We start from the raw sequence: 13,695 nt of genomic DNA on the forward strand, positions 1-13,695 counted from the left end.
TATATATATATATATATATATATATATATATATATATATATATATATATATATGAGAGAGAGAGAGAGAGAGAGAGAGAGAGAAAGCTGCGATGAACTGTCACCTTTCTCATGTTGTGATTCACATGTTAACAGCTGTTGTCCAACAACATTTGCCATGCAAATTCACCATTGTACAGTTTTATGTACATGTTCTTCATATGTGCATCGCACTTCATTTTTATGGAATAAAATGACAACGTATCGTTTCAGTTTGATAAAGCTCCTTTGGCAATATTTAATAAGACTGAAGATTTTTCATAAACAAAATGACCAGTTTCGTCTTTCAACTGTTGATGCTAACTTTAATAAAGAGATGCCAACTCTCATACTTTACTTGGGAACTTCTGGCAGCTGACAAGTCAGCAAATACACCAACAAGATGCTCACATGAGTATTAGAACGACCTTTCTTAAATGTGATAGCTACTTTATTCATAATAGATTTCCTGTTACACCTATCAATATATTTAACACGTGTATTGAGTGACCATTACCATATACATGTATGTACAACTAGGAATAGATTGACATGAATTAAACAGTGGTAAAACTTTGCTCCATTCTACGAGTTCACCTTCTTATCAGCAGTTTATCAACAGCGTACGACACCATATGTCTTGGTTTCTGCAGTGCTACAAATTCGATCAATCAGTCGATCAATCATCAAAGACATCCGCTGACCAATGCCACCCTGATCTCGACCCGAAGACGTCCCCTCTCACTTAGGCTCCTCGATAACTGCCTCTTGCACTTCCTTCCTGCGGTGGGTGCCGTCGCAGTACGGAGGTTTGTTGGTTTGCTTACAGAGACACAAGGACGCTGTCATATCCTTCGGGGCCTTGAAAAACACCGGATGCTGCTTGATTTTGAGCCGGAATCTGCTCCATAGGTGTGTCCCGTCACAGAACGGCTGACAAGGGAATCGTAAATCTCATGTAACATTAAATTATTCGTTACAGAAAAATACATAACTTGCCTCAGATGTTCCAAAGATTTCCAAATATGAGTCACATATTATCACTATCTTCTACAGAATATAATAAAACAAGGAAAGCTGTAAAAAGCCATTACACCTACATGTGAGAGTCCTTGTATAAAACATACTTACCTATTTCCACCTATCATTCTCATCCGTATATTTTTCTAATCTTTTAAAGCCTTTAATTGACTCGGCACTATGGCAACCTGATTACTAACGTTATTCCACTCATGTAGTGTACCAGTTTCTTCCTATCTCTTTTTTTAAATCTAACTTTACCAAGCTTGCATCAGTTATTTCTTGTCCGATCCTGATTACTTCAATTATATACTTGTACACCTAAAGCACTCACCTGGTTCTTACTGTATCCACAGGCGCACCACAGATACCGCTTCCCACCCACCAAATTCACTTTGACGGACTTCTTGGAATGGATTCTTCCTTTTTGCTTCCACTCCTCTTGTGCTTCTCCGCCGTCCTTTGGTTCCTGAGTACCCGAGGGAACGTGTGAAGCCGCACTCTGCATGGGAGGCAAATAGAAGAACTGATACACTGTGTGTGTGTGTGTGTGTGTGTGTGTGTGTGTGTGTGTGTGTGTGTGTGTGTGTGTGTGTGTGTGTGTGTGTGTGTGTGTATATATATATATATATATATATATATATATATATATATATATATATATATATATATATATATATATATATATATATATATATATATATATATATTCAGTTTCCATCCGGGGAGAGGCCCCGAAAATGTCCAAATGTTGGACCACTGTTCTGATATTGATCCAGAATGGCTTGATATCCCTATCAGCTATTTCTGCATCAGTTTCTGCAACATCCGTGTCCTAAAATCTAACTTTCAGTCTGTGGAGCATCACCTCTCCTCTCGTGACTTTTGACACCTAGCCAAAAATGTCTCCAACAACTTCTATTCTCCGTCTTTCCCTCTTTTCAACTTGATGGCACAGTGCCATCTATCTCTAAAACTTAACTCTTCGCTCAGATATTTGCTAGAAAATAAAACTCTGGATGATTCAGATCATGAAGGATTGTTTCCTCTCTCTCCTGCACCCATTGACCATTTCATTCTTCTATTAAGATCCTTCCTAATGATGTTCTATTCCTACTGTGAAAGGTAGTCACTGCCTTCTCCTAAGTCTATTAGCTGCAGTGTTCCCTAAAGTTGTCTTGTCAATTATCTAAAGTGAATTCACTGTCCCATCCATTCCTACGATGATGACACCACTCTGCAATTCCCCATGTCTTTTCCTAGATGTTCAGCTATTCAGGAATTATACATTTCACGCAAGAAAGCCACAGAACGCCTAACTTCTGATCGTTCTAAAATTTCTAATTGGTGCAGAGCAAACTCTTTGTTCATCAATGTCTCATAAATCTACTTCCTTCATTTATCGAGTCGACAACCTACCAGATATCTATAACTATTCCCTCTTCTTCAGAGACTCAAATGCTCTCTTTTCCTACACACACACACACACACACACACACACACACACACACACACACACATATATATATATATATATATATATATATATATATATATATATATATATATATATATATATATATATATATATATATATATATATATATATATCACACACACACACACACAGATAGAGAGACGAAACTTATTCATGATGTGATAATGGGCATTATGGCTTACACTTTCACTTTCTATCAGTTATACTTGCAATGTGCTTACTATGTTCCATCATTCGCCCGGCTTTAATTACTAATCCTGTTTTGTTTGTTCAGACTTTACCTTCATTAAAGGAAGTGAAGAAAAAAGTATTAAAGGCTGTATATGAATTGTAGTAAACGTACTACAACTTAATAGACAGTAAGTTTATTTACTTGCGTCAGTAGTCGAGTTAGGTTGAAAGTTGGCATCCTGAGAACCTTTAGAGTAGCCATCGCAGCAATCTTTCCACTACACGTCTCTAGGAACACTTACGTGTACACTGAAATAAATAAATAAATAAATAAATAAATAAATGAATAAATAATATATTTTTAATTAATGGAAAAGGTGCTGAGTGAACCCTATCTGATCAAGAACTACATATCAAATACCTTATGGTAAGTGAAATGTATATCTAGAACGAGAGATAGCTGGTAATCACGTTTTAAAATTTTATGATAATCAAATTATATGATGTTAGTGGTGAGATGCAAGAAAAGAACACTTCTGCAACACAAGGGTATAATTACATTATTATAAAAACACACAGTTTTGAGTTATCTATGAAATTTGTTGGTCTTCCTTGCCTCAGAATTCTTACAGACAACACACAGTGTTGCAGACAACAAACCACGCTTCTAAACGCCACTCATGCATCTCCTTTGTCAGTCTTTAACTCACAAGAGCTTCCCTTCTCCGACACTCGCACATGGAAATTTCATCTCTAGTCTGTATAAGTCAACTTGCATAATGCAGGGGTCTCTCTCTCTCTCTCTCTCTCTCTCTCTCTCTCTCTCTCTCTCTCTCTCTCTCTCTCTCTCTCTCTCTCTCTCTCTCTTAGACTATTTGGGTACTCATCACGTGGGTTGGAGCTCTAAATGCATTACATTTCTAAATATGCAGAAGTTCTCTCAGGGTTACATTGTTTTCTTGGTTCCTCGAACTCTTCCCTCCCGCTCTCTCTTCCTCTAGCACCTCTGTTACCTCCTTACGATCTGCCATATTATACATGGGAGTAATTTTATCCTAAGATTAGGAACGAATCAACTAAAGAGATGAGTACTAAAGAGATGAGTTGGTTGTCGTAGTATTACGTAATATATAGCGTCTGGCATGGAAATAATTTAATGAGAGAGAGAGAGAGAGAGAGAGAGAGAGAGAGAGAGAGAGAGAGAGAGAGAGAGAGAGAGAGAGAGAGAGAGAGAGAGAGAGAGAGAGAGAGAGAGAGAGATTATCTACGTTATCAGGGAGGTGCAAAGTCCTGGTCATGGTGCTGTCACTCCCATGGATTGCATGGCGTGCAAGGTCAGTGGTTCAAATATGAAGCGAAGCTTTTAATATTTCACGACGATAAACATTTGATTGGGAATCAAAAACACTCATGAATTATATTAAGCCTCTAACTTTTTTTACATATTTTTATAGTATTCCTTTCTTAACATGATTAATGATTTTTGTGCGACTATCAGCTTACGCGCGCAACAACCATACTGTAACGAATTGTAAGCGAAAATGTTGAGAACACGTGTGCGGACAGAACAGTAGTATATACGTATCATAACAAGAGTCCATCTTAACAATGATGTACACTCCACATCAAGACAGATATCTGTGTCTCGGCTTTGTCCCACGTAGTTGCAGAGCAGCATCATACATATTTACTAAATACTATATGTGAGCCACTTTATACGAATCAGATGGGAGGACCTGCTACGGCACACATGGTCTTAAGTGTTCGCACAGCGCATATCACGAAACACGTGATGGGAAAGTCAGTACGTGATGTGATGGTACCGGACAATATTTGTGAACCACAGCGTCACTGGAGAGTGTCTGCACACGGCTTAACCTTGCCTTGTCAGGAAGATAAACACGTTCGTGATCTTGTTATTCGTCCATTGCTATGGCTAGTAACAGTCAATGCAGATGTGACTCACAGTTATGAATATGAAACTGATTCACACTGTGTTTACTACTTGGCACGAGGCTTTTCTGTTAATACTGCACAGGTAAATGAACACAGCAAACACTGCCCAAGGCCAGCTGATATACACGTGGGCGAGGGAATGGCAGGGTGGCGGAGGTGTGTTGCCCGAGGCGGCGCTGCCTTCCCACCTGCTGTTGCCTCGTAAGTACTATCTTAATTATTTCTGACGAGATTTTTCTTAACGAATCATAGAATAAACGCCTTATGATTGTGCATCAGTGGAGGAGATAAGCAGCGAGAAGCCTTTGAAGTAATGATCAGCTGATTTTTACGTACACTGCAACACAGTACATGATATGCATGGAGCTCTGTACGATAATTTTCGTTCCTATCGATCATTATGCGCTTCAGTTGAAATACAGCAATTTTGTGCATATAGCATTAAATTAAATTGCAACACACTAACACTCAATGGTTATTTCATTATGCAATTAAGATTAAGTTTACAACCCAAGTAATCCATCGCTAACGCTAAACAGCGGATTCCAGAGTGCCAATCTTGAACGAAACGCAATTTGAACACTAGTAGTATTATTAGTATTAGTATTAGTAGTAGTAGTAATAGTAATAGTAGTAGTAGTAGTAGTAGTAGTAGTAGTAGTAGTAGCTGTAGTATAGTTGTAGTAACTCCTGTAGTAGTAGTAGCAGTAGTAGTGGTAGTAGTAGCAGTAGCACTGGTATAGTTGTAGTAACCCCAGTAGTAGTAGTAGTAGTAGTAGTAGTACATAAGAACATAAGAAATAAGGAAAGCTGCAAGAAGCGACCAGGCTTACACGTGGCAGTCCCTGTATGAAATATACCTACCTATTTCTATTATCCCCATACATAAACCTGTCTAATCTTCTCTTAAAGCTCTCTAATGTCTTACACTAACAACATGATTACTGAGTCCGTTCCACTCATTTACCACTCTATTTGAGAACGATTTTTTTTTTCCTATCTCCTTCCTAAACCTAAATTTTTCAAGCTTGAACCCGTTATTTCTTGTTCTACCTTGGTTGCTGATCCCAAGAATTTTGCTTACATCCCCCTTGTTATAACCCTTATACCACTTAAAGACTTCTATCAGGTCCCCTCTTAACCTACGTCTCTCTAAAGAATGTAAATTTAACAACTTCATTCTCGCCTCGTAAGGAATACTCCTCATTCCCTGTATCCTTTTAGTCATTCTCCTCTGTGCTGATTCTAATAGACCTATATCTTTCCTGTAATGTGGTGACCAGAACTGCACAGCGTAGTCCAAATGAGGTCTGACCAGCGCCAAGTATAACTTTAATATTACTTCCGGCCTTCTACTTTTAACACTCCTAAAAATGAATCCTAGTACCCTATTTGCCCTGTTTCTGACCTCTATGCATTGTTTTCCTAGACGGAGTTCAGAGCTAACTATAACTCATAAATCCTTCTCGTACCCTGTATCTAACAGTTTCGTTGTTTAATGTGTACCTACTGTGTGGGTTTCCTCTACCTACGCTTAGTAGTAGTAGTAGTAGTAGTAATAGTAGTAGTAGTACCTTATACAAGAAAGAGAAGAAGAAGAAGAAGAAGAAGAAGTACTAGGAGGAGGAGGAGGAGAATGAGTAACGTGTAGGAGGCATTGCTCACTAACAGCAGGTACGGGATGTGAGCAATGAGCTGTGTGTGATCTGGCTGTTCCGCCCGTTGTGTGAGGTGTGAAGGGTGCTAAACATACACTAGTCATTCAGCCACTGTACATTGTCACTATTAAGTACAAAATACTGTCATTAAAGGTGGTAATATACCACCAAAGTTGTGTGTGAAGCCGTTTGGCGCTGCAGCATGGTTTAGCAGCCCAATGTGCCATAATACTGAGGCATATTACATATCTCTCTCTCTCTCTCTCTCTCTCTCTCTCTCTCTCTCTCTCTCTCTCTCTCTCTCTCTCTCTCCTCTTACTGGCTCCCAACTCCAGCTACGAACACCCTCCGTTTATAGTTGACATCTTGACATCGCACTCATCACCCAGTTTCATGAACCCATCATTTTATCACCTTTTTTTTTTTTCACTCATACTTTTTTATCCTACCATTAACTCAAAACAAAACCAAAGATGAAATAACTCGGTCACTTGGTGTCATTGAGCTTGCAACTCCACACATATACGTACCCAATTGTAATCGTAACACTAATATTTATTTTCCTTTCTTTTTTTTTTTTTTTTTTTTTTTTTTGGCAAAACGGGGGCATGGTCGCATGCCCTTCCACCTCCCCATCCTCTTAGATATGCCACTGCAAGTTGAGTGTCACTCTCACCCATAGATCGATTACTGAGCTCTAAGCTCCGTAGAGAATGGCTGGCAGATAACCGTAGATGGAAACACACACACACTGAATACTGACATTCAAGAAATTACTTACGGAATCAACTTTAATCTTGCAAAAATAAAAGAATACTGAAATTACCGCACTCTTTGGATTGCTTTCCTTGGTTACTAAAGGTAACATGTAGTGTAAATTAGGTCATCATACTCAGTGTTTTTCCCTTCCCACCAGGTGATAGAAATTTCTGGGCAGGCTTCCTTTGATAGGCTATCATGGAGGTGCTGGCTGAGTGATCAGCTTAGTGAAGTGGTGAGCTTGCTGACCTAAGTTCAAGTGCCACAAGCAACTGACCATTTTTTACCCTTCACTGACTGGTTAAAGATCTTTCATGAGCAGCCCATCAATTATAATTACCTTCAAGTGCAGGTGTGATGGGTCAGCACTAGCCTCTACAAAACCTCACTTTAAAAAAATATATAAAATAAAGAAAGAAAGAAAAATATCAGCGCCACAATGGGTTGGGCTGATTATCCAAGCCTCCCAGAACTAACCTGCAGCCTGACCATCCAAGCCTCTAGGAACAAAACCCATAGGCACTATAAGTCTACTTTCTCTTGCTAACCTTGAAGGCATGATGAAAATACAGCTCTAATTTTTCATATATTTAATTCTGTCTGTTCTCTCTAAGCATGTGCCACTGTAACTTTTACATGTATGCGAAGACATTGTTTTAAAGATACCAGGAGTATTTTCATGGCTAAAAGGTTAAAAGTTAAAGGTTCGCTAATGGGTGACAGAGTGATGGGAAAAGTGCAAACACTTATAACTATCTCTCATATGCATGCCCTCTTCATCCACATGGCCTGAGTCAACCTAGAAGGACCTGCAGGCAGACTCAACATCCCACCCCTTGCTCACAGGGGCAGTAACATCAGACAAATGCAAAAACATCTGGCAAGTGAAAAAACCTTGAGCCTGAGCAGGGCTCAAATGCACAATCACAACACAGCAGCTGTGCATGCTTCCACTATACCAGCCAGATGCTACATACCATGACCATGACAATAAGTACAGTAACATGACCACATGTCTTCTCTTAGTAAAGAAATTGTAACAGCTTGAGGATACACAGACTCTAAATGTGATGGATTTTGGTGGCCAATCTGCATATATATATATATATATATATATATATATATATATATATATATATATATATATATATATATATATATATATATATATATATATATATATATATATATATATATGACTAAAGTATCTTCATTCACACTACATCAGACATACAACTTTACAATTTATATTGCAAGCCCTTTGAACCTTGCTTTAAATCTTGATTGCTCTGTTCTGACCAACAGAAAATTATCTGTGGTCATACTTTTGAATAAGTGAAGAATGAATGAAAAAATGTATCATATTATGCACATACTAATTTAAAGAACAACACAGAAAAACATTTATTTAGAATGTTGTGACATGATAAGGTGAAGATACACAGATTTGGCTGTCACATAAGTCCTTCTTCAACCTTTTGAAATATATACTTAACTAAATCTATCCTTAAACTCCAATCACAGACATTAAATAATTTTTAAATATATAATAAATGGATTTCTGAAAGGATTTTCTATTTGTCTTCTGTAAGCATTTTTTTTTTTTTTTTTTTTTTGTGCTTTACTTCCTCCATGGTTTGTTTGTATGAAAAAGTACCACACCAAGCCCTAACCACAAATTCTTGTAGTTGAACTTTACCGTTTAAAAGCGAGAATAGGAAGAAAATATTCTTGGCAGTGAATTTCATACCCCTTTATTTACCTTATCACACACTTCCAACCTATTGCTTTACTAGTATCACTGCATCACTGCTTAAAGGACTGCATGCATGGCTATGTGTTGTCACACTGGTGTGTTTTGTTCAGCATCATAAAATAACAACTCTTTCACCACAACTTATTTCTTATTAATATGGGACTATTACTGTGATTGTCATTACAGATAGTACAGTACTTTATTAAGATTTGTACAATAAAAATCTATTATGTGTGCATATTGATAATGCTTTAATAAGGATACATTTCTGATAATTTATTCAAACTTTTTAAGATATAAATTATCCTTTGCTCTATTTTTTATCAAGAACAATGATAGATTGTTGATAACACTGTTATTGAAAAAAAATATTTGGAGAAAATTCCTAAATAAGGTGAGTGAAAAATAAATATTTTCAAAATGTATAGGATTTTGTTTATTCAGAAAAAATGTCTGAAATTGACACAAATGGTCATGATGATGAAGTCATCATATGTGATTTTCAGCTGCTGAAGCATGGCATGTTTACCTGTATATTTTTACTTTTTAATATTTTTAGTATTTATAATATTTCAGAATTTATGTAATTAAACTTTAATTATGATTTATTGTAATTTTTTTATATTCTATAGTACTGAGATCCAATAATCCAAAGAATGAATGCATATGTATGAACATCACTGCAACCATCAGTGAATGTCACTTTAGTGGAAAGTTGCAAGAAATCGCCAGTGGACAAAACCCTCTGACAGCTGTGAAAATGTGTCTATATAATCCACAGGATCATATGGATGAACCACTAGCTCTTATTGCTACATCATTAAATAATTTCACAATAAAATTATCTAGCTAGGCACTAGATATTTTTTCAACACAGAACTTATAAGTTATAATAAAAGATACATTACAAGAGCATATCATCAATCTTAAAATGTTCTATAGTATATAACAAAATATCTTCATTTGTTTTGTCAAGAAAAAATAAAATGCAATCAAGCAATATGTTCTTAATGCAACAAGTATATTTAAAATTCTTATTGATGTCATGAATGTGCTCCATAAACTATTTATGTATAATACTTTTTCATACAGACTATATGGAAGTAAAACACTGACCTTTATCTATGAAAACACAACCATATAATAAAATAAAATAAAACAAAATAAAAATAAAAATGCATTTTTTTAAATGAAATCACAATCCATAAATTCAACACATACTTCTTTTATGATTTCCAGAATTCATCTGATTAATTGCCAGTGCCTTGACCACTGGCAATAATCTTAGTTCTCATTATATTGCTACTATGCACCCTTATTTTTTCGGCATATTGCATATTTTTATATACTGTAATACATAAGTAAAATGTGTTCATGTAAACAAGAACAAGGTGAATTTGTCCACTGAAAAAAAGTGAGAGAGCATGTATATTTTTTTTTTTTTAGATGTTCTCTAATGTATGAATTTCTACATACATAATATACCACTGACCCCAAATACAATATGTACAATATCAAGGAGTATGACATTCAACATACTTTATTTCATGTCACTTAAGACACCAGTAAAATCTAAAGAGCATTTAAATCATGCTGTCAACCATTCACGGCTAATTTTCTTGTGTATGACACAACATACTATCTACTACATGACCATCTAATTGAGGATCCTCAACAAGGGTGAATTTGCACAAGTAAACTGGCTTGTTAGGGTCTTCCAGGCAGGAACCCAACTCCTGCTGATTCTTGAGACAGGTGGTTGAGTGCACCAATATCTCCAACGTCAGGTTCCCAGATACCTCCTTGAGAGAGAGAGAGAGAGAGAGAGAGAGAGAGAGAGAGAGAGAGAGAGAGAGAGAGAGAGAGAGAGAGAGAGAGAGAGAGAGAGAGAGAGAGAGAGAGAGAGAGAGAGAGAGAGAGAGAGAGAGAGAGAGAGAGTGAGAGAGAGAGAGAGAGAGGAGAGAGAGAGAGAAGAGAGAGAGAGAGGAGAGAGAGAGGAGAGAGAGAGAGAGGAGAGAGAGAGAGGAGAGAGAGAGAGAGAGAGAGAGAGAGAGAGAGAGAGAGAGAGAGAGAGAGAGAGAGAGAGAGAGAGAGGAGAGAGAGAGAGAGAGAGAGAGAGAGAGAGAGAGAGAGAGAGAGAGAGAGAGTTACATGGTTTATCTGATGTCCTTTTCTTTACTGTGCTCTGTTCCTCTAAATCTGACTGGAGCTGTCTTGTAACTAAATAGCTAATTAGTTTGTTATCAACATAAAAAAATATTTGAGAGACATTTAAGGTATATTTCTTTTAATGCTGTTGTACAATTGTGGCATTCAAAAGAGAAAAGGCGAACTCACTGCCAAAAGGAAATGTGATTTTTTTTATACCACTAGAAGTGCATTCCTTTCCTCTGTTATCTGATGATGAGGAGGTGAATAAGACAAGCCAAATCTAGCTTTTCCAGCTCCCTTGTGGCTAGCTGGTTATGGGTTGCAAGTTAAGATAGGGAAAGCTGTATTTGCCACCACAGCTGCTGCCCAGTAGCTAAGCACATAACATTTTTAAGCTAATCAGTATCCCTGCCTGGTGTCCATGGGCCAAGCATCACTCTGCTTTTAGACAGCCTTAAGGCAAAGTGTTTATTGTGGCTCCCCTCATGTCCACTGCTTAATCCTTTATCCAGAAAGTTTGAATTTCCTCTAGTTACCATTTCTTGTTATTACACTATATAAAATGAGTTTTTTTAATATAGTTTCTACATTTCTGTCTGTGGGAAGGCATTAAAACAGCCTTTCCTCACTATACCAATAATAAATGACAACTTCAAATTCTATATCAAAAATACTTTCCAACAACACCTGATGAAATTAATTGGCATGTAAAGTGTTTTTATTGTATTCTAACCATACAAAAACTTTAAATGTGTTTTTTACAAAAATTTTGTAATTTTGGTACTTTCATACTTTTGGTAATTTCATCCTTTCTTTTCTTGATGCCTCAATTCTAACTCTCTAATCTGTGACCACATGATTACGTACAAAGGCATGCTATCCAAAAAATAGTATTCAGTAGTTGGCAAAACAAATGAAAGAGACAATAAATTTAGATGAGAGGAAGACTACACACACAGGTGATGTGTGTGCTACTCATTTGTTACCTTTGTATTGTGACATCACACGAGACAACAAAAGTTCAAAAAGACAAAAATATAAGTTATCATGACACTTCAATTCATCAGAACTGGTATAAGGTGTAAATAGATTTATTTTTCACTGATAGCTAATCACTTCCTAGTTTCAACACTCAGCCAAATTTCCAGTGCATCTTTTATATGAACAGAGAATAGTGAATTACATAATTATCTTAAGGAACAATGACGAACTTACATACAATAGAATCCCATTTAATCAAGCTATAAGTATCTGAAAATATCACACAGCCAAATTTTTGTCACCAGATTTACTTAATTTTACCTGTATCTCTAAATCAGTCTAATATGCTCTGTGAAAGGAGATAGCAGATACAAGATGCCACACTTACACAATCACACCCATATTCATTTTCTCACATTTTAGTCTCCAAGCCACTAAGGACAGGAAGGATTCTCAACACTCATACTGTATGAGGATCAGTTGCGCAGCAATTCATCTCTTGAGATGAAATAAAGAGGCAAGACAACACAAAGATATGATAATGAGCTGGATGAGCATTTGGGAGAAGAAACTAAGTGAACAGAAAAGAAGCAAGATACGTGAAATGAAATATAATGAGATAAAACTAATACTTGACAACGGAGAAGTAAATAGAACATTTTTTTAAGTTTATATTCTAATTACTAAAATTTTCCAGTTCCCTGAAGTAGTATTCTTACATGGTGTTTGACTAAATGGGATTCTATTTTACTCTGTTTTACCACCTTGTGTACTGATATGATTTTAATAAGCTCTCAAAAAATAATACAAAACTTTGGAAAAAATAAAGAAAACAAAGATCACTAAAAACTTACCTCCATATTAGCATGGAGAATCTCCTTCACTCCACTCGTGTAAAGGTCACTTGAGTTACGATCAAGTGAGTGAACAGCAAAGGCAGCCAAATCCCTCACTAAGGACTGAGGCAGACCATTACTGGATGGGGAACCTAGAATAGCCCGACGGCCTCTCACATGTCGCCTCTCATCGGAATCGTCTTCATCAGTGTCATCACGGTGTGTATTGGTCCAGCCAGAAGGATTGTAGAAACGCTAATGGCAGAGAAAAATAATCAATTATCCCTCTATAGCAGCAATGATTTTCAGAAGATTAGTAGTACATAATTCTAACCATTTACTCAAGGAAATAAAACATCAGTAATGCACTGGCCAACCAAGTGAATTACAAGAGCTGTTTTTTAATTCAATATCACCAAATACGTATTAGTAAACAGAGCAGCAATAAGAAATCTAATGCAATACGGAAAAATACAGGGGTAAGAGGAAAAAAGGGTGTCAGTGTGAAAAATAAGGAGAGCTCAGATGATAAGTGCAGTTCTTATTTTTGGCACAACAAGAACAAGTTGAATATATTGGCTGCTGAAGCCCCAATAATATTTACTTCATCTGAGTCATCTTCCTTCGATTCGCGGCTCCTGCTGGCACTACTGCGTCGTGATGGGTCGTAGAAACGCTTCAGGGATAAGAGAGGTACAAGGGGCCATTAGCATCTTTCTTACTCTGGCCACAAGTTGGATCAGGGTTTTCTAAACATATGACAGACATAAAGATGACTAACGAGGAAATATCTTCGAGAGGAACCAAAAAGATTGCTATGAGAGTGAAGTTACATGAAGAAAAGTCATGACAGATGGAAATTACAGTGGAGGTGAGGACTGGGAAATAGGTA

General features: G+C 36.8%; 2 protein-coding genes across 10 annotated transcripts in view; both read right to left on the reverse strand.

Annotated features, from left to right (window-relative positions):
- Positions 1-446: 446 nt before the first annotated feature.
- Positions 447-4,857, reverse strand: LOC135101899 (CDGSH iron-sulfur domain-containing protein 3, mitochondrial-like). Of its 8 annotated transcripts, XM_064006227.1 has the most exons (5): positions 4,673-4,792; positions 3,623-3,730; positions 2,909-3,015; positions 1,372-1,539; positions 447-950 (listed from the first exon to the last, which is right to left on the reverse strand). In XM_064006227.1, the coding sequence occupies exons 3-5, from the start codon at positions 2,966-2,968 to the stop codon at positions 759-761; spliced, it is 420 nt and encodes a 139-aa protein (XP_063862297.1). In that variant the 5' UTR covers positions 2,969-3,015; positions 3,623-3,730; positions 4,673-4,792; the 3' UTR covers positions 447-758. The 8 variants fall into 8 exon arrangements, with proteins under 8 accessions (XP_063862297.1, XP_063862294.1, XP_063862295.1 ...); XM_064006224.1 differs by lacking the exon at positions 3,623-3,730 and having other exon boundaries at positions 4,712-4,857; XM_064006225.1 differs by lacking the exon at positions 3,623-3,730 and having other exon boundaries at positions 4,709-4,849.
- Positions 4,858-8,673: 3,816 nt separating this feature from the next.
- The window catches only part of LOC135101900 (uncharacterized), a 28,572-nt gene continuing 23,550 nt past the window's right edge, over positions 8,674-13,695 (reverse strand). The window contains exons 16-18 of one of the 2 annotated variants that reach the window (XM_064006229.1): positions 13,408-13,479; positions 12,822-13,058; positions 8,674-10,637 (exon numbers count right to left, since the gene is read on the reverse strand). In XM_064006229.1, coding sequence (XP_063862299.1) covers positions 10,446-10,637; positions 12,822-13,058; positions 13,408-13,479 — 501 coding nt within the window. In that variant the 3' untranslated portion in view covers positions 8,674-10,445. The remainder of the gene's footprint in view (positions 10,638-12,821; positions 13,059-13,407; positions 13,480-13,695) is intronic. The other variant, XM_064006230.1, reaches the window with a different exon arrangement.

This window comes from Scylla paramamosain, chromosome 7 (genome assembly GCF_035594125.1).
Source record: "Scylla paramamosain isolate STU-SP2022 chromosome 7, ASM3559412v1, whole genome shotgun sequence".
Taxonomy (NCBI): domain Eukaryota; kingdom Metazoa; phylum Arthropoda; class Malacostraca; order Decapoda; family Portunidae; genus Scylla; species Scylla paramamosain.

Bases quoted from the DNA above. Each gene is read 5' to 3' on its own strand.
- LOC135101899 (XM_064006224.1), bottom strand. From the start codon at position 2,968: ATGGCTACTCTAAAGGTTCTCAGGATGCCAACTTTCAACCTAACTCGA. The intron at 1,540-2,908 runs GTAAATAAACTT...CCTCCCATGCAG, and splicing joins TAACTCGACTACTGACGCAA to AGTGCGGCTTCACACGTTCC. The intron at 951-1,371 runs GTGAGTGCTTTA...TTCCCTTGTCAG, and splicing joins GTGGATACAGTAAGAACCAG to CCGTTCTGTGACGGGACACA.